General features: G+C 57.2%; 2 protein-coding genes across 2 annotated transcripts; both read left to right on the top strand.

Annotated features, from left to right (window-relative positions):
• Positions 1 to 553: 553 nt before the first annotated feature.
• On the top strand, positions 554 to 13,809 carry KCNH4 (potassium voltage-gated channel subfamily H member 4; the record flags this gene model as incomplete). The annotated part of the gene is made up of 16 exons (XM_084222426.1): positions 554 to 629; positions 3,086 to 3,319; positions 4,103 to 4,234; positions 4,366 to 4,508; positions 5,376 to 5,619; positions 6,497 to 6,654; positions 7,566 to 7,773; positions 7,898 to 8,092; positions 9,351 to 9,550; positions 10,336 to 10,585; positions 10,683 to 10,897; positions 11,755 to 11,802; positions 12,538 to 12,899; positions 13,013 to 13,110; positions 13,195 to 13,274; positions 13,360 to 13,809. The coding sequence occupies 16 exons, from the start codon at positions 554 to 556 to the stop codon at positions 13,807 to 13,809; spliced, it is 3,093 nt and encodes a 1,030-aa protein (XP_084078552.1).
• An 899-nt stretch (positions 13,810 to 14,708) lies between these two features.
• Positions 14,709 to 26,778, top strand: RAB5C (RAB5C, member RAS oncogene family). The gene is made up of 6 exons (XM_084222308.1): positions 14,709 to 14,777; positions 22,723 to 22,960; positions 23,958 to 24,109; positions 24,386 to 24,508; positions 25,224 to 25,317; positions 25,664 to 26,778. Exons 2-6 carry the CDS (start codon positions 22,795 to 22,797, stop codon positions 25,777 to 25,779), a joined length of 651 nt encoding a protein of 216 aa, XP_084078434.1. The 5' UTR covers positions 14,709 to 14,777; positions 22,723 to 22,794; the 3' UTR covers positions 25,780 to 26,778.
• Positions 26,779 to 27,141: the final 363 nt, after the last annotated feature.

Raw genomic sequence — 27,141 nt, 5'->3', positions numbered from 1 at the left:
ACCGCGGGCACCGCGGCCTTTTACAATAAATGGTAGCCTGATGTCAGCCGGCTCTGTTGTGTCTCTGGGGAGGGTCGGGCGGGGACAGCTCGGTGCGGGGGCAGCTCGGTGCGGGGGCAGCTGCCGGAGCAAGCTCCTTCCTCCGCGGGGCTGGGACCGGGCTCACCCGCGGCGCTGCCCTGGTGTGTGCCTGCGTGCAGTACCGGGACAGAGTTTAACGGAGGTGCGGCGCGTCCCGCTCCTTCTGCAGCCCCCGTGAGGCCGAGAGGGCCGGGGGTGAGCGGCTCCCGTGGCGGGGCGGCTCCCGGTGCCTCCCGGTACGGCGGCTCCCGGCGCCACCAACCCCGAGCCCCGCCGGGCCAGCTCGCCGTGCCCGCGGGCGGGGGACGGTGCTCGACGGTGCCGAGGCCCCTCCCGGTGCCGGGGCGGGGCGGGGGCGGGGCGGGAGCCCCGGGCGGGCCGGGATCAGCCCGCGGTGCTGCGGAGGGGCCGGGGGCGGCGGAGGCAGCCCCGCCGCCGCAGCCCCGCGGCGGCCGGCCGGTGGGGCGGGACGATGCCGGTGATGAAGGGGCTGCTGGCGCCGCAGAACACCTTCCTGGACACCATCGCCACCCGCTTCGATGGCACACGTAGGGCTGGGACGGGACCGGGGAGGGGCCGTGGCGGCGGCGGCGTGGGGGGAAACCGGGTGGGGGGAGCCGGTGCCCGGCAGGAGACGGCGAACGGGACAGGGATCGCCCGGCCCCGCAGACTCAGTACCTCGGCCACCCACGCTCTGTACGGGCCGTCCCGTATGCGGGCTCGGTGCTCCGGTACTCGGCCCGCGTCCCGGGCCGCCCCCGCTGCCGGTGCCGCTCGGTGTCGCCGCAGCCGCGCTCAGCACCAGGGACAGATCCCGGTGTCTGCGGGAGGTCCGGAGAGGGCACGGTCGGTCTCAACACGCCCGGGCGGATTGGGATCCCCAGGCCCCCGTCCCGTGCCCGAGTGGTGCCGGTGTCCCCGGGCGCTGAGTTGCTCTCCGTGTCCATGTGCCGGGCCGGGATGGATTGAAGCCGGGATGGATTGAAGCCGGGATGGATTGAAGCCGGGATAGGTGATACCCGGGTGCCACATGCCACCAGCACTGCTGGCACCATGAAGCCGCCCAGGGATGGGCCGTGTTCATGACTGACCTCAGCTTCCCCTCAAAAACACCTGCTGCAGGTGTGTCCCGGGCCAGCTGCCTGCATGGCTGAGCATCTCCTCTCTTGCTGGGCGTGACTGGCAAGGAGATGGCACTGGGAACCTGCAGCCACCTCCCAGGGCACTATCGGGGCACTTGGAGCCCCCTAAGCATGTGTTGACTGCCACGCTGAGATGCCTCTGAGCCTGAAGTGACATGGGCCAGCCCCGGTGGCACAGAATGTCACTTGCCTAGGGAAGCTGAAATTTGGGTGTTACCCTTGGGGCTGCAATGTGTGAGAAATCTCTTTTCTGTCACTCTGACTGAGCTGTGCCTGGAGATGACAGGGCAGAGCCACATGTGCCTCATGATGGTGATCCCACCATTGGAGAGCCTGGATCAGGCTCTCCAAGGGAAGAGTCCCCAGAGAAGCTGCCTGCAACACCAAGACCAAAAGCTTGTGAATTTGCCCCAGAGAGCCTGGCATTGCCTGCAGCGCCCTGGCAGTCCCCTGTCCAAAGCTGCCCAACCACCTCTGCTGGGCACTTTTAAACAGTGTGGGGCTTTGCGGGTTTGATGTGCCTCTTATCGGCTTTGTCTGCCATGGAGAGGGGTTTAGGGCAGTGATACTCCGTGGGGAGTTAACCCTGCCTCTCCCAGGCAGCTGCAGCTCTGGGCCCTGGGGCACCCAACCAGGCACACTGCCCACCATGGCTGGGGTCTGCCAGCCTGCCAGGGCCACATCCTCCAGCTCACTGAGCCACTCCCAAATGCAAACCCTTGTTTTCTGTCCTAATAACACATCCTGGATATCACCATAATCCCGGCTTCCCAGAGCCAAAATCTGGCCTTAGTCACAGCTTCAGGCTATTTTTGCTTCTCCGAGCTAATCCTGGGCTGAGCTGTGCTGTGGTGGCCCCACGGCACCTCCATCAGCCAGGGCTGTCTGTGGTTGCATCCCCTCCCTCCCACAGCCTCTTGCTGCCTTTGCCTGGCCCTGGCACCACTCTGCCCGTGGTGTGCAGGTGCTGGCAGCACCGTGGGCTCCTCTCTTCTGTGACAGGGGGCAGAGCACATCCACCTGGCACCACTCTGCCTGTGGTGTGCAGGTGCTGGCAGCACTGTGGGCTTCTTTTTTTCTCTGAGAGGGGGTAGAGCACATCCACCTGATCCTGGCTGTGTGGTGCAAGGGTTCTGTGCTGGGCACTCAGCACCACAGACCATTTTGGGGCTGGGAATACCCTGCTCTGCCCCTGGTTCCACCACAATCCGTGCCAGCTGCATACCCACTCCCTTGGCACCCTGCTAACATGAGGCCCTCTGTCCTGCTGGCACCGTGGGGCAGGGCTGGGGGGCAGAACAGCTCTTCTGTGACTGGGCAGGGCACGGGGCTGGTGAGCACTTTGCTGCAGTTCCCACCACCAGCGCTGGGCGATGCTGGGGAGGCTCTGTGCTGCTGAGAGGATGAGGATGCTGCTCTTCATCCCTGGCTCATGGCATCTGGCCCTTGATGGTTTTTCTCCCACCCTCTCAGCTGGTTTCTCAGCGCCCCACACCTCTGGGGATCTCAGCACCACAGCTGGGCACCCCTGGGCTGGGCACGCCCAGCTGGGAGCTGCTGCTCCCACTAAGCTCCCTGAGCCCTGGCGGAGCGGCAGATGGTGAGGAGGAGGCGTGAGCTGCCTCGCGTGGGTGATGGGGGCCAGGAGACAGATCCAGGCTCCTTCCCTGTCCACTGCATGGGGCTGGGGTCCTGCCTGGGCTGGACAGGGGGTGAACTAGCTCTGGGAGCAGCTAGGGACAATCAGCAGCTATGTGGAGGTCTGGCTTCACCTCCCAGAGGGACACGGTGGGGGGCTGAGCTGCTGTTTGTGCCCCCTGAGGTGGCCCCAAGGCCTCGGGGGCAGCTGTGTCTCCTTTCAGACAGCAACTTCATCCTGGCAAACGCTCAGGGCCGCTGTGGCTTCCCCATCGTCTACTGCTCCGATGGCTTCTGCGACCTCACCGGCTTTGCCCGCACCGAGGTCATGCAGAAGAACTGCAGCTGCCGCTTCCTCTGCGGGGCTGACACCAGCGAGACCACCCTGCAGGGCATCGAGAAGGCCCTGGACAGCAGGCAGGAGTACCAGACGGAGGTCTGCTTCTACAAGAAGGGTGGTGAGTGGCACGTGGGGCTGGGTACTGGCTACAGCTCCAGCTGGGATTTGGCTCCGTCATGGTCTCATGGTGTCTTGGTTTGGAAAGACAGGAGTCTGTTAAGGAAGGCAGAAGCCTCCCCTGAAATGGAGAATGCAGACCCACTCCACACCTCTGAATTGCTATGAATTTTAAATTAAGGGGCTCTCAAGCAAAAAAAATACGGGAGCAGGAAATAACAGTTCTTTAATAAGGAAGAAAATAAAAGGATAAAATAAACAATGCAGTAAACTAAAACAACACTGACAGAGTCAGAACACAACCTGACACCCTGTGGGTGCTGGCAGCAGGGCCATTGGAATTGTGGCTGCAGCCCTCCTGCAGTGCCAGGGGTGGTTCTGCTGGAGCAGGGATCCTGGAGAAAGGTGCAGTCTGCCTCTGAAGATCCAGTGGAAGAAGAGGCAGCTGCTGTTCCTCTGGGAATCCACTGGGAAGCCATGCTGGTATTCCAGAACCTCCAGATTATATCTGGGTAGGAATGCTTGGCTCCTCCCTCTGGGCTCACATCTGTAGCTCTTATCAGCCATGCAGGGACATTCAATGGCCTCTTATCAGCAGGTGTCTCCCCAGGGGGAGGAGTGATTGTGATCACTCAGAGAGAGATAAGGCAAACTGCCCACTTGACAAAGACAACTGCCACACAGATGGTGATAGAATACATCCTGCTCTGGAACACGTGGCCTGGGGGAGCTGCTGAGCAGAGAGGGAGCTGCCCTGCCTTCACCAACTCTCTCCTCCACCCAGGAGCTGCCTTCTGGTGCCTGCTGGACATCATGCCCATCAAGAATGAAAAAGGGGAGGTGGTGCTCTTCCTCTTCTCCTTCAAGGACATCACAGAGAGCCGAGGCAGGAGCTACCCTGGTGACAAGAAGGAGGGTGAGCCATGCCTGTAGAGTGGGGATGGGATTCAGGGAGCAGAGTGTGCAGTGGGCACGTGGCAAAGGTGCTTCCTGTTCCCTGGTGGGGAACAGCACTCTCACTGACTCAGCATGCCTTGTCCACTGCAGAGAAGCAGAGGAGTGAGAAGCAGAGGAGCAAGAAGCCTGGGAACTCTCACCTGAGGGCTGCACGGAGGCAGGGCCGGACCATGCTGCACCAGCTCAGCAGCCAGTTTGTCCGGAGGGACCGTGGCGAGATGAAAATCAACCGTGTAAGGACCCAGGGACCCCCAGTTTGGCCCAGTGCCTCCCCTGCTGGGCTGTGGTGAACTGGCAGTGCAGCAGCTCTCCTGAGAGCAGAGCCCAGCCTCACTGGGATGCTGTTCCCATGCACGTCTCTCCCTGGCTTGCCAAGTACTGAAATGCTCCCAGCTCTGGCAGCCACGCTGTACCCAGGCTGCACTTGTGTTTGGTTGGCAGCAGGAGAACCCAGTGGGTGCCCAGAGCTTGTTGTTGAGACAGCAGACCTGGCAGCTCTGGCAGAGCTGTGCCTCTCCTCATACAGTCACTGTCAGGAAACCCCAGTGCTGGCTCTGAGCACAGCCACACTGGCTCTGGGGAGGGCTGTCACCAGGGTGCCAGAGCTGTGGAGCTGCCAGATGGGGCACAGTCCTGTGCCAGCCCCTTTGCACAGCTGCTGTGCCCAGTACAGGGCACCACCTGCAGTTGTGGGGCCAGAAGGAGGGTCTGAGAGCTTCTGGGTCCCAGAGCTGATGAGCAGGCAAAGGACAGCAGTGAACCAGTCTTGAATTTTGGGAATTTGGGTGGGATGGCCCTGGTTCTGCCCTCACCTCTCCCCTCCTCTGCCACAGCATGTGAATTGGCACCTGAGATGGTTCCAGGCAGCAGTTGGGATTGCCAGGGGATTACTGTTAAGAGCAATGATTGCATTAATTGATGTGCTGTAATCAGGGGTTCTGTGCCCATCCCTGAGGGTGACCAGTGCAGGAAAAAGGTGTCATCACCCTGGCATCAGGGGGTGACAGCTGGTTGGCAGGACTCAGGAGGAGGGGTGGCTGTGGTGGCCTTCACCCCTCCTGTGGGATGACCCCTGTCCCACCCCACGTTTGCCCCTGCAGAATGTGTTTGAGAACAAGCCGTCCATCCCTGAGTACAAGGTGGCCTCGGTGCAGAAATCCCGCTTCATCCTGCTCCACTACAGCATCTTCAAGGCTCTCTGGGACTGGTTGATCCTGCTGGCCACCTTCTACGTGGCCATCACTGTCCCCTACAACGTCTGCTTCACGGGCACAGAGGACAGCCTGTCAGCTGCCCGCAGCACCATTGTCAGCGACATCGCCGTGGAGATGCTCTTCATCCTGGGTAGGTCTGGGGCTGGGCACTGATCCAGGGTACAGGACATGTGGGGCAGGGATCAGGGCTGGTGGAGAGGTGTCTTGGTTTGGAAAGACAGGTGCCTGCTAAGGAAGGCAGGAGCCTCCCCTGAAATGGAGAAAATGAATCCCCCCCTCCCTCCAAATTGCTATGAATTTTAAATTAAGGGATTCTCAGGCAACAAAAATTATGGGAACAGGAAATAAAAGTTCTTTAATAGGGAAGAAAATAAAAGGATAGAATAAACAATGCAGTACACTAAAGCAACACTGACAGAGTCAGAACACAACCTGACACCCTGTGGGTGTTGGCAGCAGGGCCATTGGAATTGTGGCTGCAGCCCTCCTGCAGTGCCAGGGGTGGTTCTGCTGGAGCAGGGATCCTGGAGAAAGGTGCAGTCTGCCTCTGAAGATCCAGTGGAAGAAGAGGCAGCTGCTGTTCCTCTGGGAAATCCAGTGCAGAAGCCTTGCTGGTGTGTCAGAACCTCCGGATTATATCTGGGTAGGAATGCTTGGCTCCTCCCTCTGGGCTCACATCTCCCAGTGGGATGCTGTAGCTCTTATCAGCCATGCAGGGACATTCAATAGTCTCTTATCAGCAGGTGTCTCCCCAGGGGGAGGAGGGATTGTGATGACTCAGAGAGAGATAAGGCAAACTGCCCACTTGACAAAGACAGCTGCCACACAGATGGTGATAGAATACATCCTGCCCTGCAATCTGGAACTAGAGGGGAGATGGGATGGCTGTGCCTCTGCTGTTGGTCCTGGGCACACCAGAAGTGACAGCAATGCTGGCTGTGGATGCTGGCTCGGCTCTCCTGGCCACGGAAGGAGTGGTGAGGGCTGGTCTTGCTCTCCTGGGGTAGATATCATCCTGAACTTCCGGACAACGTACGTCAGCCAGTCGGGCCAGGTTGTGTATGACCCTCGCTCCATCTGCATCCACTACGTGGCCACCTGGTTCTTTGTGGATCTGATTGCTGCTCTGCCCTTCGATCTGCTCTACATCTTCAACGTGACTGTGGTGAGTGCTGCTGGCACAAACACAGCCCTTGACAGCAAAGCTGCTGCCCACCTCCCTGCCCCTCTCCAACACCCACATCTCCTGGGGATGCAGTGCCCTGACAAGCCACGACTATTGGAATAATTACCAATATAGCTGGATGGGATGTGCCTGAGCTTGTCTGGCCCTTGCTGCTTGACCAAAAACGCAGCAACTGTGGTGATTTCACCCCAGAGACACTTTTGGCTGGCTGGATGCTGCAGCTGGGCACTTGGAGACAAATCCAGGTGTGCAGGAGCTCAGGTTTACCTCTGGCAGAGAAGCTTTAAGGCGATGGTGAAGGAAATGAGTCGGTTCTGATGGAGGGTTTGGATCCAGAGCTTTATTCTGGCCCACAGGCCTCTGAATCCAGCAATGGCTCCAAAAGAACTCTCTGACTCCGTGGTTGCTGTTCCTTTTAACCCTAGGGAGAGGGGGAGGGAAGGGGCAACAGGGGACCACCAGCCAGGCAGGGGGGAGTCTTAAGGGACAAAGAACACCTAGATAGCCCAATGTCCCCCCGGGGGCAGAGAGCATCTCTTGAATTCTGCCAGTCACTGATGCCCTTCTGGAATGCCAGGACTGACAGACATTGTTCAGCAGGAGGCAAGGGAGGGGGAGGTAGAGGTGGCTGACACACCTGGGGAAGAAATCTTCAGGGAGAAACCCGGGGTATCTGAGGCAAACCAGGACATCACACCGCAACACACGACCCTGTCTGCTGCTGGGTGCCGGGCTGACTGGGGAGGAACTGCCTCTGCCTTGCTCTGTAACTCATGACTCTCTTGGCAGCTGTGGGGTAACAAAGGGTTCCTGCCCCGGGGGTGGTGTTGGTGTCCCTCCTTGTCCCTGCATGCAGCTACCCCAGGCTCACCTCCCTGCCTGCCCCCCAGACCTCGCTGGTTCACCTGCTGAAGACGGTGCGGCTGCTGCGGCTGCTGCGGCTGCTGCAGAAGCTGGACCGCTACTCGCAGTACAGCGCCATGGTGCTGACGCTGCTCATGTCCATGTTTGCCCTGCTGGCCCACTGGATGGCCTGCATCTGGTACGTCATCGGCCGCAAGGAGCTGGAGAGCAACGACCCCCGCACCTGGGACATCGGTGAGCACGGGCTGGGGGCAGCTCGGGGCACCGGGATCCCCCCCGTGCTGTGGGGCAGCAGAGCCAGGGGTGCAGCCCTCCCAGCTGGCTCCTGCAAGGGCTAACCCCGGGCTGTGCTTGGCAGGCTGGCTGCACGAGCTGGGCAAGAGGCTGGAGGCTCCCTACATCAACAATTCGGTGGGGGGCCCCTCCATCCGCAGCGCCTACATCGCCTCCCTCTACTTCACCCTCAGCAGCCTGACCAGTGTGGGCTTTGGAAATGTCTGTGCCAACACCGACACCGAGAAGATCTTCTCCATCTGCACCATGCTCATTGGGGGTGAGGAGAGCAGCAGGGCCGGGCAGGGCGCTCACCTGGGGCTGCCAGAGCCTTGTGTCCCTGGCAGGGTGCTGGGGGAGGTGATGGGATTGTGAGAGAGCACTGAGAGAGAGAGATTGAGAGAGAGCCCTGAGAGAGAGAGACCTGAGAGAGAGTCCTGAGAAAGAGCCCCATGAGACAGTCCTGTGAGAGAGGGCCCTGTGAGACAGCCCTGGGCTGGTTTTGGGGAGCAGTCCCCACATGCTGTGCCCCTAGCTGCCCTGTATAGTTTTGCAGGCACCCCCAAGGAGGGGAGAGAAATGATGCTTCTGACTCCATCTTATCAGAAGGCTAATTAATGACTTTATTATACTATATTATTCTATACTATATTACACTATTACTATATTCCACTATATTCCACTATATTCTCCCCCCCAACCCCAACAAGGGGAGGGAATGATGCATCTGACTCCATCTTATCACAAGGCTAATTAATTTCTTTATTATACTATATTATAGGTTGGTTATTAGGAAAAAATTGTTCACCAAAAGAATAATAAAGTACTGGAATGCTCCTCCCAGGGAGGTGGTAGAATCACCATCTCTGGATGTGTTTAAAAAAGACTGGACATGGCACTTGGTGCTATAGTCTAGTTGAGGTGTTAGGGCATAGGTTGGACTCAATGATCTTAGAGGTCTCTTCCAAGCTCATTATTCTGGGATTCTGGGATTCTGTGATTATTCTACACTATATTATAATATGTTACACCATATTATTACTATTTTATACTATATTATTACTATATTACACTATATTATTACTACATTACACTATATTCCCTCCTCCCGATGAGGGGGGGGAATGATGCATCTGACTCCATCTTATCACAAGGCTAAATAATTACTTCATTTTACTATATTATTCTATACTATATTACACTGTGTTACATTACATCTAAACCAAACCTGCCAAGCACTCAACTCTGCACACAACTGCACAGAAAACTCATGTCTGTCAGCCAGCAGTCCTGACACACACACGGCCAAGGAAACAAAACACCATCACTGTGGGTGAACAATCTCCACATCGCATTCTGCTTTTGCACAAGCACAGGCAACACAGCAAACGATAAGACACTCTTCCCTTTCTCTGAGGTTCAGAGAATGTGAAACCCAGAAAATAGCCTTGGGAAGAATTTTGTGCCTTGCTTTTCTCTGTGAGGAGAAGTGCGGCAGCAGCCCCGGGCCGGGTCTGAGGCTGCCCTCCCGCCCGCAGCGCTGATGCACGCCGTTGTGTTCGGCAATGTCACGGCCATCATCCAGCGCATGTACTCCCGCCGCTCGCTCTACCACACCCGCATGAAGGACCTCAAGGACTTCATCCGCGTCCACCACCTGCCCCAGCAGCTCAAGCAGAGGATGCTGGAGTACTTCCAGACCACCTGGTCGGTGAACAACGGCATTGATGCTAATGAGGTAGGAGGTGTTGGTGGGGCTCGGCCGGCCCCCTCCAGCCCCGACCTGCACTTATCCCGGGAGCAATGGGGCCCCCAAGGGGGCTGAGGGTGGCTGGGCTGGTCACCTTCGCAGCAGGAGAGACTCCAGAGACATCGGTGGAAGATAAAGGGCCGGCTCTGAGCAGGGGTTAATCCAAGGTTTTATTCAGGAGCCAGGGGAGCTCCAACACCTCAGGGGGCTCCTGCCCAGAGCGCCGGGAGATGTGCCAAGGTTACATTTAAAGGGAGGTGGAAGCCAAAAGTAGATAACATTTTACCAACAATTAATTACCCTAAGGGATGGGTACTGGGGGACAGACATTTAGGACAGTATATAGGGCAAGTCTCGGGGGGCTGACCCCTGGCCGCTGGTTAATCACTCGACATCTTGAACTGAAGCTTCTAGATGGAGGGGATGCTGAGTGATTGACAGAGAGCCAGGGTGGGGATTTGGGGATGATCTCATCAAGGGAGAGAAATTCCATAGGTAAAGGGAAACGGAGTACAATCTGGGATAAACTCTTTGGGAAAATTACGGGGATACAAAAACCAAACTACTTCTAAGTATTGCAAAGTATAAAAACACACTACAACACACCGGGGCAGCTCAGCAGCGAGATTTTCTGCTCCGGAGTGGGACCTGTCTCCTGGGGCTGCAGGAAAGCTGCTCCCTGCCCCTCGTGCCCACAGCCCCGGCTCCTCTGGGGCTGCAGGAGAGCTGCTCCCTGCTCCTCGTGCCCACTGCCCCGGCTCCTCTGTCCGCAGCTGCTCCACGACTTCCCCGACGAGCTGCGTGCGGACGTGGCCATGCACCTCAACAAGGACATCCTGCAGCTGCCCATCTTCGAGACGGCCAGCCGGGGCTGCCTCCGCTCCCTCTCGCTGCACATCAAGACCTCGTTCTGCGCCCCGGGGGAGTATCTGCTGCGCCAGGGCGACGCCTTGCAGGCCAACTACTTCGTCTGCTCCGGCTCCCTCGAGGTGCTGAAGGACAACGTGGTGCTGGCCATCCTGGGTGAGGGCAGGTGGCGTGGGCTCTGCCCCAGCCCTTCCTGCTGCCCGGCAGGATGAGGGCTGAGGGGCTCGTGTCACCAGCCCAGCCCCTCCTGCAGGCAAGGGGGATTTGATAGGAGCCGACCTGTGCAGAACGGACCAGGTCATCAAGACCAACGCGGATGTGAAGGCTCTGACCTACTGCGACCTTCAGCACATCGGCCTGCGGGGGCTCTGTGAGGTGCTGCAGCTCTATCCTGAGTACGCCAGCAAGTTCACAGCTGACATCCACCAGGACCTGACCTTCAACCTGCGGGAGGGCAGCGAGATGGAGGTGGGTGCGTGTCCTCCTGCTCAGCCCCTTCCTGTGCTCACGGCCCTGGGGCTGGGCACGGCCATGGAGGGGGAGTCTGTGCACTCAGGTTCCAAGGTAGGGAAGGGGCTGCAGCTCTGCCACCCTGTGCAGCTCTGCCACCCTGGCATGCAGGTATGTGCTGTCCTGGCTCTGTGCAACCCAGGGAATTAGCAGATAGAGCATTTGCAGTGCAGGCTGCAGGACAGACAGCCAGGGCAAAGCCCCCTGGAGTGCAGCACGCAGCTGGGGGCTGTGGGTTAATCATCAGGCTCCAGGGGAGGATGTTCTGCTGCAGAAATGGCTCTGCTGCACTTTACCTCCCCCAGCTCTGCTGAGAGAGGCTTGGAGCTCCTCTGGAGCATCTCCCTGGTACCCAGTTTCCCCGAGGCTGATGGAGGTGATGTGGGAGGTCCCAAACAGCCCTAGCAAGACCCACCATGTCCATAACACAGGAGGGGTGTAAACAAACCAAGAGAGGAGAATGCCAGGAGTGTGCACCAGGCTCTGCACCTGCATCACTCTCTCACACTGGCTGCATGCTCCAGACAGAGCTGGTGCTCTGATGGCTGAGCTGGGGCTGGGATTTGGGGTGCAGCCTCGGCTCTGCCTCAGGACACTCAGGCCGAGGTTGGGCAGCTCACCATTGAGCAGAGGAAGGAGAGTGGATGCAGGGTTGTGGAGGCTGGAGCTGAGACTGATGTGTGGGGCTGGGGAAGTTTGTTTGCCCTGGGGGGCACTGAGAGGCTGGGGGGGCTGCAGGCCCGTGGCTGCTCCCCGTGGAGCTGTGCAGGGGCTCCCTCCTGCTGCTGAGCCGGCACCGTCTGCTCTCCCTGCAGGGGCTCTGCCGCTACTCCCGGTCCCCGAGGCTGCCGCAGGCGCCACAGGTTCGTCCCTCGCCGAGCCCATGGGGGAGGGAGGACGGGGCAGGGGTGGCTGTGGGACCAGTCCTTATTGGAATATCACCAGTATGGGATGTGCCTGAGCTTGTCTGGCCCTTGCTGCTGAACCAAACAGCAGCACTGTGCTGTTTCACCCCAGAGACACTTTTGGCTGGCTGGATGCTGCAGCTGGGTGCTTGGAGACAAGTGCAGGCGTGCAGGAGCTCTGGTGGTGGTGGGATGGAGCTTCCCCCCATAACAGGGTCTGCTCCTCGGGTTTACCTCTGCTGGAGAAGCTTTAAGGTCATGGTGAAGGAAAGGAGTCGGTTCTGATGCAGGGTTTGGATCCAGAGCTTTATTCTGGCCCACAGGGCTCTGAACCCACAACAGCTCCAACAGAACTCCCTGACTGCGTGGGTGCTGTTCCTTTTAACCCTGGGGATGGAGGGAGGGAAGGGGTAGGGAGCCACCAATCAGGTACAGGAGAGGAGGTCCCAAGGGACAAAGGACACCTGGATGGCCGAATGTCCCCCCAGGGGTAGAGGGCATCCTTTGAATCTGCCAATCACTGGACACCCTTCTGGAATGCCAGGACTGACAGACATTGCTCTGCAGGGGTCAGGGAGGGGAAAGGAGAGGTGACTGACACACTTGGGAGGGAATCTTCAGGGGAGCGACTGGGTTCTGGGGTAAACCCTGAAATCACAACGCAACAAGTCCTGACCTCCCGCCCGCCTGCAGCCTCGTCCGGAGAGCGGCGCTGCCCCGGAGAAGCCCCTTCCCTCCATTGTGGAGGATGAGGAGGAGCCCGACGAGGTTTTCCAGCAGTCCCCTGCCAGCAGCTCCCGCCGCAAGCTGCTGCTGCCGGCTCTGAGCAGCTCGGTGCGCCGCGGCTCGCTGAGCAGCCTCCTGGGCGATGAGCTGTGCCAGGTATCAGCCCTGCGGCACAGCTGCCCCTCCCCAGCCCGCGGCAGCCGCAGCCCCTCTCCGCAGTGCCGGAGGGACAGCCGGCTCCTGGAGCGGGGCGGTGGCGTGGGCAGGAGGCCGGCCAAGCTGCTCATCCCCTCGCTGCACTCGTGCGGCCCGCCCGACCTCAGCCCCAGGTAGGCGGGGATGTGCGGGGGGCTTGTCCGTGCCGGCCAGGCTGCCAGGGGTCTGCTCAGACGGTGGCACAGAGGGGGTGACACGGGGCAACCTTCACCCCCTGCTGCTCTAGAGTCGTGGATGGGATTGAAGACAATGGAGGCACTTCAGAGTCACAAACTTTCTGCTTCAGCGCGGAGCCGAGTGCGGCAAGGGACTCCCCCAGCTCAGGTACTGCCAGGAGCTGCCGGGCAAGGCCACACTGGTGGCCCCGGGGGTTGGCACGGCATCCCACCGAGTCTGGGTCCTCCCCAGCAGGGACTGACCCAGGCGGCCCAGCCCTGGTGATGGAGGCAGAGCAGATAAAGCAGAACATCAGCAGGCTCAACCAGGAGGTGTGCTGGGGACCACAGGTGGGTGCACGTCCCCAAAAACCCCGCGGACATCGGCCGGTGCTCACTGCTGTCTGTCCTCTTGCAGATCAGCCACCTCAACCAGGAGGTTTCTCACCTCAGCCGGGAGCTGCAGAGCATGATGGAGCTGCTCAAGGCTCACCTGGGCACCCCGCACCCCCCGGCCTGTCCCTGCCGTCCGCCCGCCAGCGTCCCGCCGCCCGCTGCCCCGGTGCCCGCCTCGCCCCCGGTGCCCCCCAGCTCGCTCAGCTCGCCCACCGCCAGCCCCCGGGCCAAGCGCTGCCCGGTCCGCAGCCGCTCCGCGCACGCCGCCGCCCTGCACCCGGGGCTGGGCGCCGAGGGGCCGCGCCCGCCGCGCGGGGACTCCCCCGGCCCCGACCCTCGCCGGGGCTCGGACTCGCAGCCGCCGCCGCCGCCGCTGCCGCCGCGCTCCGCCCGGTCCTTCCCCGGCTGCTCGGCCGGCGCTTGGTGTCGCGCCCGCCCGCAGCCGCGATCCGGCTCCACCAGCTCGCACTGACCCCGCGGGCACCGGCGGGAGCCTCCCCGGGGCTCTCCGCTCCCGGTGATCCTGCCCGGGGGTCCGTGCCCCCGGGGCTCTCCACTCCGGATCACCCTGCCCGGGGGTCCGTGCCCCCGGGGCTCTCCGCTCCGGGTGACCTTGCCCGGGGGTCCGTGCCCCCGCGGCTCCCCGGGGCTCTCCGCTCCGGGTGACCCTGCCCGGGGGTCCGTGCCCCCGCGGCTCCCCGGGGCTCTCCGCTCCGGGTGACCCTGTCACGGGGTCCGTGCCCCCGCGGCTCCCCGGGGCTCTCCGCTCCGGGTGACCCTGCCCGGGGGTCCGTGTCCCCGCGGCTCCCCGGGGCTCTCCGCTCCGGGTGACCCTGTCACGGGGTCTGTGCCCCCGCGGCTCCCCGGGACGCCGCGCTCCGGACGCGCGCAGGGATTTTGATACGGTTTTATACTCTTGGCCCTCGGGGCCTTTTCTGCAGCCTCGCTCGGGTCTCCCGGGGCTGTGGGACGTGGCGGGGCAGTGTACAGATCTCCGGTGTGGTCTCCGGTTTGCCCGGGGGTCACGGCCGCTGCCGCTCTTCCGCGGCTGTAGTTCGTGTTGTTCCGCCCCGCCTCTCCCACGTTCCCGCAACACCGAGAAATAAAGGCTCTATTTTTCCAGCCCCGGCTCCTCTCAGTCTCCGTCCGCCGCTGCCCCGCCTTGCCCGTCTCCCCCCGAATCCCCCACGGGGCCGGTTTCACCGGGACACCTCCGGACTACAACTCCCAGCAATCCCCGCGGAGCGCAATGACGTCACGCATAGCTCACCCAAGGGGCGGGGCGGGGGCGGGGCGGGAGGGGGTGATTGGCAGCTGCGCCTGCCTGTGGCGGGCGAGCGGGGGGCGGAAGAAGTGGTCGGGCCCGGAAGCGGAACGGGCAAAGGCGGAAGTGAGGGCCGGGGCCTGCGAGACGCACCGGCGGGAGCGGCGCTGCGGGCGGTGAGTGCGGCCGCGCCCGCGCCTTCCGCCCCGAGGTGGCAGAGCTCGGCCCGAGGGTGCGGACGCGTTCCCCGGGATCTCGCCCGACCGCGGGCGGCAGCCGGGCCCCGCCGCTTGGGCGGCCCCGTGGCGGGAGCGGAGCGGGGGCTCGGTGGCGCCGCTGTGCCGGGCGGGGCGATGCCGGGGCTGGAGCGGACGGGCGCCGCCGCCGGCGGGGCGGGGGCTCAGGGTGGCCGGGTAGCCTCGCCGTGCGCCGGCCTAGCGGGGCCCTGCGTGTCGTGCGAGGCGGGGCAGCGGCGGCTCCGGCCTGGCGGTACCGGTGTGTGGGGAGCGGTAACGGGAGAGGAGCCCGGGGAATGGTGCCCGGCTCAGGGCAGGCGTCCCGGCGGCGCTGTGGGTGCTCGGGTCAGGCTCCTCCCGTGAGCAGGAGCGGCTCCCGGCACAGCGGGACCGAGCACCGGCAGCCGGTACCGTGGGGTTGTTCCCCGGTTCCCGTCTGTCACAGCCGGGGCTGGGTGGGAGTTGAATGGGGCTGGGGGAGGTGTGGTGCCGGGACAGACGGGCTTTTCACGGTGGGATTGTGTTTTGTAGCTGCTCAGCCTCTGAGGGGGGAGTGGAAGCTCCGGGCGCTGGGGGCCCAGCTGGGTTCCCGGGAGGTGAGACGAGGGAGGTGACTCGGTTTGTGCAGATGCCCCAGGGAGCCTGTCCTGGGTCGCTGCTGCTGCCGAGCCCAGCCCTGTGCCCCTCCAGGGCTCCTGTGAAGGGAAACCCATGGGGCTGCAGGATCCTGAAGGGCCCAGGGGCTGCAAGGACATTTTGTGGCTTGTCTGTAAGGGGATCTCCAGCAAGGCTGTCCTTGGAGCTCTGTCACAGCAGGACAGAGCCTGGTGTGTGAGCTGGGGGTAGAGCCTGGTGGGATTGCAGCAGGGGTGCAGCTGTGAGCGTGAGCAACAGGTTTGCCCTGCTAAATCCTGGGGAAACTGCTCAGACCTTATTGCTGGTGATGCTCAGGGTGCTGACAGAGCTCCTGGGGCTGGGCAGGAGCTGGGAGTGGTGCTGGGAGCTGCAGGGAGCCCAGCCCAGCGCTGACCCCAGCCCAGCTGACCTTTAGCTGCTGCTGCCCTGGGATGTGGCTGCTGGAGCTCTGACCTTGGCTGTTTTCAATCCTGCAGGGAAGCTGGGGAGGAGAACATGTCGAGGGACTATTTTAAGTCTAGTGTGGAACAACTTGCATCTGCTATTCTTAGCTTTTTGTGTGGAGGGTCAGCACACTTGAGCTGCCCTGTTTACAGCCTCACATTGGGCCTGTGCTCTGCTGGGGCTCCTGAGCCTCCTCTGAGCTTTGGCTGGGGCCAAAAAAGCCAGCTCAGTCCATTGTCTTGATTGCCATGCAGTCTGAGGGACCTTCCTGCAAATACCCACTGATGTCTACTGCTGCCTTGACTCTGAAAGTCTTTTACATTTCTTTTCAGCTCACCTGGGTAATAAAGTGAAAGAACTATGTCTGAAAAGGGCTAAGAATTCAGGATTGTAGCTGTAGGCAGCTACAGGACGATGTTGATGCATTCTTGGAGTGAGGCAAGCAGGTAAAGCACGAGCCTGGCTGGATCTGGGAGGTGAAGGACAGGAATGTTTGGGGTCATACCTGGGTCTCAGTGTTGAAATCACCTCAGACCCCTCATGAGTCACAACAGTTTGCTGGAACAGTCAATACCCTCTGACCAAAAATCTGCTCCTGGGGTGGCCTTCTCTGCTAAGATGCTCTGGCTGATTTAGCTGACATTTGATTGCAGGTTGTGCAGGCAGTGAGGGGTCCCTGTAGGCTCTTTAAGGGGTGCTGATGCCTCTTCAGGTGATGGAACAACCCAGACAAAGTGAGATGGACTCATGGAAGGGTTTGAGTTACTGGAGAGCAGGAGGGAAAGGCTGGCTTGGCATGTGGATATAAATATAGTGAGATAAAACATTTATGTAGTTTAGCATTACTAGAGTACACTTGGCTTGCCTGTGAAACCAGTGAAGTGTTGGTGTCGTGGTTTTGGTTTGCCAGGTTGAGATTTCACCAATTTTTAGATTTCCCAGCCAATTGGACAGTTGGGCAGTGTGTAAAGGAACTGTCTGGTGATGTGTGTGTGTGCTTGGCCAAATTGTTGTGCTGAGATGTGGGATTATCTCCATCACAGCAAAGCCCTCCTGCATCTCAGCAGGGATCAGCTCCAGGGTTGCTCTAGGCCCTGCCATTCATCAGCTCTGCATCCAAACTTCTTCAGCTGCTGCACAGTTCTGGATGGTGGTCATGGCATCTCCCTGAGGAGGGAGGGGGAAGGAATGCCAAGTGCTTTCAGACACAGGAAATGAAATGGGAACGCTTCTAATGAAGTGGGTGTAGCCCAGAGTATTCCTGTCAGCAGACTTAAAAGAGGATAGAATGTAGAAATGTTGGAGTCAGCTGTTTTCTTCCCTTGGGGTATGAAGTTTGCAGCCTCTTATGCAAGTCCTGAGAAGTTGTCAGAATAACACTGAAAACACTTAGACAGTGGCCAGAAACAGGAAACCTTCCTGGATGTGACAGTACTGGGGAGGTACAAAATTCATCTGAAGTCTGGGGGGAGTGCTGTCCTCCCCTGGAGCTCAGGAACGAGCTGCTGGAGCAACTCTGCATAAACAGATAAGAAAACACTGGTTTTCATGTTTGCTTTGCTTTGGTAGCACTCCAAATAAGGAGCTGCTTGAGGCAGGAGATCTTTGTGCAGTCTGGGAAAGATATTCTGAAGGTCACAGACTCTTTGCAGTGCAGGTGGCAGTTTGCTGCTTTGCATTGCTGATGTTGCCTTCTTGCTGACCGAATAATGGGTGCTGTCCAAGGCATGCTGAGTGTCTGGTCAAAGTGAAGCTGTGTCTGTTGAGGGCATCTGAACAGGAGCTAAACAACTTTTGCTGAACAATTAAAACCTTGATGCTTTTATTTCATTTAAGTCAGTCCAGGCTGCATCCATGAGTTGATCCTTGCTGTGCTGAGGGTAACTGGAAGTGGGTGAGGGAGCCACTGTGGGACAGGGAGCCAGGGGGCAGCTAATGGGAGATAGAGGTGATGTAAAAACTCTTCCACAGAAGTCTGTGCTGGAGGGATTGTCACAGCAGGGTGGTGGCCTTGAAATCTCTGGGGATAGAGTTGTTTTGGAAAAGCTGCTTTGGAAAACAGCTGGCTGCTGGGGCTGCTCCAGAGGCCATGGATGTGCAAATGTCAGGAAACAGATGTGTGTATCAACAGCATGAGAAGGAGATGGTACTGGTTCAGGTCTGTAGCTGAATGAATAGTTCAACTTTGGGATGGAAATCCTATTTACCTCTAATTTAAAGTGAGCATGTCCAAATCTTTGTGAGTCTTGGACGTGGGACTGCACAGAGAAGTTGTTACACTGTGATAAGTTAGTCACAGCCATGGGAGTGCTGCTGAAAGTGCTGTCTGAGCTGATTTGGGTCTGTGAATCTGCACTTCAGGGCTGGAGTGCAGCTCCTGCCAGCTGAAGTGGAGAGTGGCCCAGTTCAGAGCAGTTCCTGAGCTCCAGACTGTGTCCTTGCTGATCAGGGCTCTGAGGGCTCATTCTTTGTGGAGGGAGAAGGTGGAAAGGCAGAGTATTGAAACTCATGCACTCTTGGAGTGAGACCAGCAGGTAAAGCATGAGCCTGGTTGGATCTGGGACTGATGGGACTGAGCTCTGTAGGTTGAGTGTTTCCTGGTTCTTCTCCTCTGTAGCAGCTGAGTCTGTTCCTCCTTTCTCTGCAGCCAGGACCCTTCTGCAGTCAGGCCCAGGAGGTTTGTTCTGATTAATCAGTTTGATGAATTGGAATATTAGGTTGATGTTCCATGCTGTGCTAGCCTGGGCTGTGTGTGGGCCGTGTGTGGCTCTGGTGGACCCACACTTTCTGCTGGTCCTGCTTGTGGAAGTTGCTCCTGCCTCCATGTCCTGAAGCTGATCTGCAGCCCTGGGCCAGCTGCCTGTGCAGTGTGAGGTGAAGCAAAACCACTGGGTAACTTCAGGGCTTCCTTTGCCAAGGAATTCATGTAACGCTGTCAGCTATTTAACGAGATAAATACTTCACTGGGGCTTTTGTCTTGAGTATTTTGGTTCTGAGCCAGCAAATCTCCAGTGAAGCAACTCCTTGCATAGCTGAGAGCAGCAGCAGTCATTTGGGTAACCAGAGTCTTCAGGATAGGGTTTCTAAATATCCTCAGCTTTCAGAGTAGTTTTTGCTACTGGGTGAACACAGGGCAAAAATATCAGATTCTCTAACTTCTGACACCTTAAATGAGCAGCTTCCCTGTGGTGAGGTCTCCTGCAGGGGTTAACTTGGGGATCTGAGAGTAATTCCCATGTAGAGATTTGTGTTCTTGTTCTGGGTAGGTTTGTTTGAAATGGGCTCTGGTGCATCCTGAGAGCTCTGGAGAATGGTCTTGCACTTGGGCAGGCAGGGAGTGCAGCAGCCATGGCATGTGCTTTCTCATTTAGGGCACTCAGATTCTTGAATTTAATATTCCTGGATGTGTACAGCCCCCTCCAGCAAACCCTGGCAGGCAGAGGAGGGCTTGGAGGAGCAAAAACTGCAGAAGTGATAGACCTGGAGCTCTCATTTGTGGGACAGCGTCAGGAATTGATACTTGGCTTTGATCTTAAAGCAAACAAGAAACTATGCTAAGAGTTCACAATAAAAAAATCAGTGCTTGTGCTGTGGGATGCAGAGCTCCTGTGTGTGCTTCAGTGAGCAGGAGGTGGGTAGGGCAGGTAAACAAAGCAGCACGAGCCTTTTCATGGCTCTTGTGATCTCCCAACTGCTGGGTTTCACTAGTTAAAAGAAATAAGAAGGAAAATTAATGCCTGTTAATCTTGATTACATGAGTACCCCACCATGCCCTTCCTTTTCATGGCCTTGACAGCTTGAATTAGCATGACAAGCTGGGACTTCAGCTGCTTTCCCTTGTCTGTGTGGTGCTGCTGGGGTTATTTTGGTCTGCCTGACCCATGGCTCGAGTGTCAGTGCTGGGGTTCTTGTGGGGAGCAGGGAGGGGTGAATGCCCAATCCTCTGCTGGAAGAGGTGGGAGCATGAGCAGCTCCCCAAGCCCCAGAAATGGCTTCACACAGCAGGGAGCAGTCCCTGTTCCTCAGGTCAGTGTCCACTGGTGGCTGTGGGCTGATCTAGCACAGCTTCAGGCTGTGTAGTTCAGCTGTCTGTTGCTGCTGCAGAGCTGAGTTCTGCCTGACTGGAATCCTCAAACATCTTGGCATTGGCAGAAAATGCCTGTCCTGCCAGGGAGTGTGCTTGCTGTCTGCAGCATTGCTGGGCACTTCCTTTGGTTATTTGCTTCCTCCTGTGACCATCAGGTCTTGGGTGTGTCCTTAGCCCAAGGCCACCAGTGACCAGTTAGGGTCTCTAAATTCCACTTCCAACATCTGAAAGATATGGCAACTTCTGATGTGAACATGAAGCCATGTAATCTTGTATCCAAGCATCAAACCACCCTTAGGTGATGATCATCTAAGATGATGATCTTAAATGAAGTTGTCTATAGTTGGAGCAGCTCTGGCTGCTGCCCTGCCTGCCCTGACCAATGGCTGTCCACAGGGAGCTCAACATAGATGTGCTCACCTAATTCTGTTGGAGCTCCTATAGCACAAGCAGATGGCAAAATTCATCAAGATCTGTGAAATATAGGTCAGGCTAAGACTTGAGGATGCCAACAAGCTCATTTCCTTGTTTTGCTCTGGGAATGACCGCTATCAGATTTCAGGAGGCCATAACTCAGGCACACTGTGATTTCACCCAGTGTTTGTGCAGAATGTTGGTCTGGAGCAGCAGTGGAGCTGATAGACTGCCCAGGGAGTTATAAATACAAGGTTAAACCAAAGCTGTTCCCTTGCAAGCTCTTTTTAGAGGGGAAACTCTAAAAGGTGGAAGCCTCTTCAGGCTGGTAGAGATGCAGAGCTGCTGCTGAGCCTCTTCAGCCTGGTGGTGACCAAGCTGCTCCTGACCAGAGCAACAAATGCTGCACCCTCACTGTCCAGCAAAGGCAGTTGTTGGTCTGTTTTACATCAAACTTTCTCATCCTGTCAAACAGTGTTTGCCCTTCCTCAGCAGAGGGAGGGGAGTCCTGACTGTGCTACTTGCAAGGAGCCAGCTCTGAATTACAATATCTTCACTGCTCAACCCAAAACTGGGACTCAGAGCAATGACTTCCCAGCTCTGGCTCCTAAAACATCCCACAGCACTCAGAAGTTTTACTCCTCTGTTTCTGTCCTACCTGCCAGCTCTGGTGACTTAACAGCTGGTGTCTGACTGCCTCCTGCTCAGAGCAGTTTGAGGTGAGATGTCTCTAGGTCAGGGTATGCTCAAGTGCTTTGTGTTGTGTAAGCTGCTGGGTTCTCCAGCTGCTGGCACTCACAGGCTCCAGTAGCTCTGAAATGGCTGGAGGTTCCCTGTCAAACTGTGGGATTGTTTAAACTTGGGGCATAGTTAAAGTAACCTCAAGCAGTCACAGCTGGACAGGCCTTGCCCTGGAAAGCTGCTGTTTGAAACTCTTCTCTGTGCTGAGTGGGCTTGAGCTTTGTTCACAGGACACTCTGCTCCAGTTTGACCTGTTTTAAACTTCTTATTCATGGGTATCTAATTGCTGGGAAAATGCAGGATGTACCCAGAGTTTCTTTGGGGGTACTCTCAGGATGAGGAGAAATTGGCTTTTGGGGCATTTTCAACAAACAGCCTGCTTTAGGAGAGTAGAAGGGAAAGTGGTGATCCACAGCAGATGCAGTCAGCTGTAGCATTTATCATCCACAGGGAAGTGGGAGTTGTGAAGGCTACAGGAAATGTGTCTAAATCTGTAACTGTGTACTTGGAAAGCATTCCTGTTCTCTGCAGGCAGCAGAGCTTAGTGCTTAGGGAGGCCTTGGGATTCACTCGTGGGAAACTCTGGATGCAGATCAGCTTGTCCTGCTGTTCCTGCCATGGTCTTGTGCTTCTGCACCATTTGGGAGGTTGGTGCTGGGGAGTGGTTGGCAGTGCTGATCCCAGGGGATGCTGTCTGTTCATGCTGGCTTTGAACAGTCCATGTGAGGAACAGTAGCCTGGTGACCTGGAATGCTGTGGGATAAGGCTGCTGAGGCAGCAGGGTGGGTGTGGGAAGCATGAGGTGCTGCCTCTGTTTGGATCAGGTTGGGTGGTGATTCCTGGTGTGCAGCAGGAGTGGGAGCTGCTGTCAGCCCCTGAGGGGACAGCCTGTGCCCAGAGAGCAGCTGCTGTCAGGTGCCTTTCTCAGGTGGGCACCTCCTCAGGTGCCCCCCCCTGTAGCAGACCACCTGCCTGGCTCCAGAGCCATCCTTGGGCCCTCTGGGAGGTGCAGAATGTTGTGGTGTAAGGACAAACAGACAGCTCTAGAAACTCCTTTTGTCCAAGTGCCTCATGTCCTGCAGAGCTGCCCCCTGCCACTGTGGCACTGGGATGGCTCTGTACAGCATTGGTAGTCTGAAGTTGCTTCCTTGTGAACTCAGGAAAGGAGGAGAGAGCTAAAGGTCAAGCTCAGTTACCTCTGTGAACTGAGTAATTGCTGTTTGAGTAGACAAAGCTCTAGAGTAACACCCACTGTATGCTGGGTACTCCTTACCTGCCTCACCCTGGCAAGGTGTGTGCAACATCCACACAGGATGGAAGTGCTGGAGGGCCCACTGGTGGGGAGGAGAGCTTGTATTACCATTACCTCTTTTCCAGGGAGGCTCTGCAGACTGAGATCCTGCTGCAGGGGCTGCTGCCTGGCAGGAGCTGCTCTGTGGTGCTCACACTGTGGGAAGGAACCACCACCAGTCTGTGCTGATGGTGGCTGCAGATCAAACCACCCTCTAGAGCTGGTACAGCTGGTCCCTTGAGCGTGTCACTAACTCTGACCTCCTCTTCCAGTTGCAACCTGCCTACAGGTGGAGAACCTGCAGCATCCTTAACTCTAGGCACTCCTGCACTTAGACCACCACAATGGCAGGTCGAGGTGGAGCTGCCCGACCGAATGGACCAGCTGCTGGGAACAAAATCTGCCAGTTCAAACTTGTTCTCCTGGGCGAGTCAGCGGTGGGCAAGTCCAGCCTGGTCCTGCGCTTCGTCAAGGGGCAGTTCCACGAGTACCAGGAGAGCACAATTGGAGGTGAGTGCCAGCTCCTGTGGCCAGGAGGTGCTGACCTTGCTGGAGCAGTCTGGGGTGTCAGAAGCAAGACTGGCTATTTTGGTCTGGTCTGGGATTTTTTTGCTATAAATAGAGCCAAACAGTTAATGCTTTAACTCTTGGTTCACAATTTGTTGGTGTAATGATCAGCACAGCAGAGAATAACGCTATGGCAACCCCACACTTTGCCTCTGAGGCTTTGTTTCCAGTGCTTCAGCTACAGCTTTTAATTGGAACTGAGGCCTTCAGCTTGGTTTATAGCCCTTAATTATCTTTTCAGACCATGACCTGGGATTTTGGGGCTGTTTCTAGCCTGATTCTGTTAACTGCTTTCATGGTGCTTTCAGGTCTAGTAGTTTATTAGCTTGAAATCATTAGCAAGGTATCACCAATTAACCAAAGGCTGGTTGGCCCGTGGGTCTCTGAGCAGCAGTACTGGGGGCTGTCCTGAGAAAAGGCTTGACTTGTCCCTCTGTCACCTGTGCAGGGAGCAAGCCCAGCTGAAAGTGTGGTTTACTGGCAAGCAGGGCCTAATGCCCCTCTGTGTAGGGCTGTGCTCTGCCTCAGTCTGTGTCTGAGACCTGTGCCTTTGTGCTGGGTGTAACACGTGGTGTTAGACTCACTGGGACAACGACCAGTAACTAACCTGGGCTGTGTGCTGTCAGTGGGCTGAGTTTGGTGCTGTTGTTGGTACTCCCCAGGTCTGATCTTTGTTGTGCCACGACTGGGCTCTGATTGCTGGGAGGGTCTGGCACTGTGGATGCTCCAGGGGCTGGGCTGCTGCCTGGGCCCTCCAGGCCACTTTCCTGTCACTGTGTGATGGTTCTGGGTTGTGACACAGCAGTGCTGCAGCTGCCACAACGAGTGGCACTGGCCTCTCCAGGGCTCAGCTCGCTCCCATGTGGCAGCAGAGCTGCTCTCAGCTCCTGTGGTGACTCTGGGCCCTGCTGGAGCTGAGGCAAACCCCATTCTCTTGCAGCTGCCTTCCTCACACAGACAGTGTGTCTGGATGACACAACGGTGAAGTTTGAGATCTGGGACACGGCGGGGCAGGAGCGGTACCACAGCCTGGCCCCCATGTACTACCGGGGCGCTCAGGCTGCCATCGTGGTCTACGACATCACCAACACAGTGAGTGTGGGCAGGGCTGGGGGGCTGCCAGGGGCTCCCTGCCACTGTGTCCTGCTCAGAGCCCTGCAGGTACCTGGCTGGGGCTGCCAAGTTCTTGAAAACTGCTCACGGCCTCTTCCTGAGCTCCGGCCAAGGCTGGGAGCTGATAAAGGATCCTGCTGCCAAGTGCTGCAGGGGCAGGACACTTCTCACAGGAAAGCCTTGTTCTAATCATATCTGCCCTCTGGATTCCTACATGGCTGCCCTTCCTGACTGCTGCCTCCTGTTTGCTTCCAGGACACATTTGTACGAGCCAAGAACTGGGTGAAAGAGTTGCAGAGGCAGGCTAGCCCCAATATTGTAATTGCACTAGCAGGAAACAAGGCAGACCTTGCTAACAAGAGAGCTGTGGACTTCCAGGTGAGTGAGAATCCAGAGAAGTTGTTACCCTAGCAGGTCAGGAAAGCATATTTTTTGCTTAAGTGAGGGAGATGGCAGCTATGTAAAATGTGCTTTGAGGGTGAATGAAAGTGAGGTTTTGTGCTGAGGACTGCAGGATGCCACTGAGCAGGGTCTGTGCCCTTGCTTCTGTAACAACATATGTGGCCCTGGCTGCTGAAAGTCCTTGTGAATGTGGAGGAGGCCCACAGAGCACAAACTTCTGTCCTCAGCCTCCTTTGCTGCCTTACTCATGTGGGGATGTCTGCAGGGTGTGAAACAGCATCTTCTGGGTACATGACACGTGAGGAATCATTCCTAGCTTGTTCTCTGCTCTTCACAGCTCTTACCTCATCTGAGGCAAGCGCTCAGGAGAGGTTCTTACCCAGCCCTCACACAGGATTGCTTGTGGTGCCCTTGCAATGGGTGACACTCCCAGCTGACCCAACTCCCAGGTGCTGTGTGGCTCAGGCTGTGTCCCAGCCCAGCTGTGGGACACTGGCTGTGCAGGGCTGCTGCTGGAGCATGTCCCTGGGTTGTCCAGGCCAGGTGGGAGCAGGAACAGGGGAGGGAATTTCTGGCCCAGGGTGGGACATAGTGTTTCTCCAGCAGTTGGTGTGTTGACAAGTGAAGTGTATAAAGTCTGCTCGGGCCTCCTGCCAGGCTGCCTTTAGCACTCTGCTGTGATTGTTTGTAGGATGCACAGACATATGCAGATGACAACAGCTTGCTGTTCATGGAGACGTCAGCGAAGACAGCGATGAATGTGAATGAAATCTTCATGGCAATAGGTACGGCCTGTGTGTAGGGCTGGGGCAGCTCTGAGTGCCAGCACTGCAGCCCAGGAGGGTCCTGTGTCACCCAGGGCTGGTGGCTCTTACTGGGGCAGTTTGCCACACTGGTGTGATTGGTCATTCCTTGAGTGTGTGGAGCCTTAGCCTTGCAAAGGTTCCCTGTGTCTGGGGTGGTGATGGAGATGGGAGGAGGTGTGATGCCAGCCACAGCTGAGGAAGGGGTGGCAAAATGCATGTTTGTTCTGTCCCAGACTCTGTTGGCAGTGAGGGCTCAGCCTGGGGCATGCAGTGTGAGGAGGCTGCCCTCCCTGGAGAACCCTGCTAACATCCCGTTTCTTCCTAGCCAAGAAACTGCCAAAAAACGAACCCCAGAACGCTCCTGGTGGCCCGGGCAGGAATCGGGTGGTGGACCTTCAGGAGAGCAGCCAGCCCAGCAGAAGCCAGTGCTGCAGCAACTGAGCAGCTGCTGCAGCCCACGAGCCCTTGGAGGAGTGACTGGAACCCACGCTAACGATCGCACTTACCGTAGGGCGGCTGCTGCCGGCGCCGCTGTGATTCTCCATCCCTTTCTGATCATAGGCTGGAGGGAGTTCTTCCACCTGCACCTTTCTGTACAAATACTAATTCAATTCTAAGTCTTAAGTCACTTTTTTAATATATGAACTTCTGCTCTTCCCTCTTCCTGGTGGTGGTGGATGCAGGAGCTGGTGTCTGCCCAGCCAGCGTGGCCGTCCCGCAGGTGAGGCCAGCAGCAGCCAGGTCCCACAGCACTGTAGTTCACTATGGGAAACAAAGGGATATTGGGACACGTGTTTAAAGTTCCCTGTCTGTAAGAGCTGAGGCTGATCCCGTATGATGTGCCCAGAACAACCACTAAACTGTAGCATTAGAGACAAACTCCGGCTCTTGGGCCACTTATTGACCAAATCAACGATGAGTATTTGGGGTGGGGCAGAGGGAAGCAAAACTGGTTTCTTCTGTATTTTGTATTGTATGTTTCTCCATGTAACCAATCAGTATCTTGTCAATATAGTACATCCAACGAGCTGCCTGTTGTCTTTCTTTGTGTTGGACTCCAGCATGCCAACTCTTCTTTTCTCTCCTCTCGGTTCTGTCGTAATGCACTAATCCTGTTGCAACTTTTGCAAAAAATCTTGTATAGAAATTTGTCCTTTTCTTGATGGTTGTGATGCCACTAATATTGTTAACCCTGCTCTGGTGGGAATACACAAGGTTTACTGTTGTACAGAGGTGGGGTGGGGGAAACCTTGGGTAACCTGTTGGTGGGAATGACCTGTATTGCAAAAGCCTGTAATTCCACAAAGAATGAAGGGAGGTATTAAATGGCTTCTGTTGCCAGACTCTAACTGATGTTGGCTGCTGCCTAGTGCCTAATGCAGTGTCTTATGCATCCTGGTATTTAAGAGGAACTGTTGACTTAGTCTTCATCACAAACTTCAGTTTTGTGTGATTAAAACAAAATTTTTATAAACCTATCATAACAACAATGTTCATGTTTCTTAATGCAGCAGGGACTGGTCCCGAGCACAGCAGTTCTTGGTGCAAGCTGAGCTGTGCTGGGCTTCTCCTGGTATGTCCCACACCTTGGTAGGGAAATGGGGCCCTTCCTTCCTGAGGAGGGAGAAATGGGGCTCCTGAGCTTGGGCTGTGTGGCACAGCTGCTCTCCTCACAGTGATGCTGCTGCTGTTCACTTGGCTCCAGTGTGCTCAAAAAAGCTTAAGGGAAAATTGTGGGAATTATTCCTTGCTTGATACTTCTGGGGAAACTCTACAATACAAGATGGGAAAAGGTGGGGGAAC

Source organism: Fringilla coelebs (assembly GCF_963513975.1).
Source record: "Fringilla coelebs genome assembly, chromosome: 27".
NCBI classification, from domain to species: domain Eukaryota; kingdom Metazoa; phylum Chordata; class Aves; order Passeriformes; family Fringillidae; genus Fringilla; species Fringilla coelebs.
The sequence above is the reverse complement of the archived record's forward strand: the minus strand, read 5'-3'. Positions and strand labels throughout refer to the sequence as shown.

Coding starts and splice junctions, on each gene's coding strand:
- RAB5C (XM_084222308.1), top strand. CDS start 22,795: ATGGCAGGTCGAGGTGGAGCTGCCCGACCGAATGGACCAGCTGCTGGG. Junction 24,110..24,385: donor TCTACGACATCACCAACACA/GTGAGTGTGGGC, acceptor GTTTGCTTCCAG/GACACATTTGTACGAGCCAA. Junction 24,509..25,223: donor AGAGAGCTGTGGACTTCCAG/GTGAGTGAGAAT, acceptor GATTGTTTGTAG/GATGCACAGACATATGCAGA.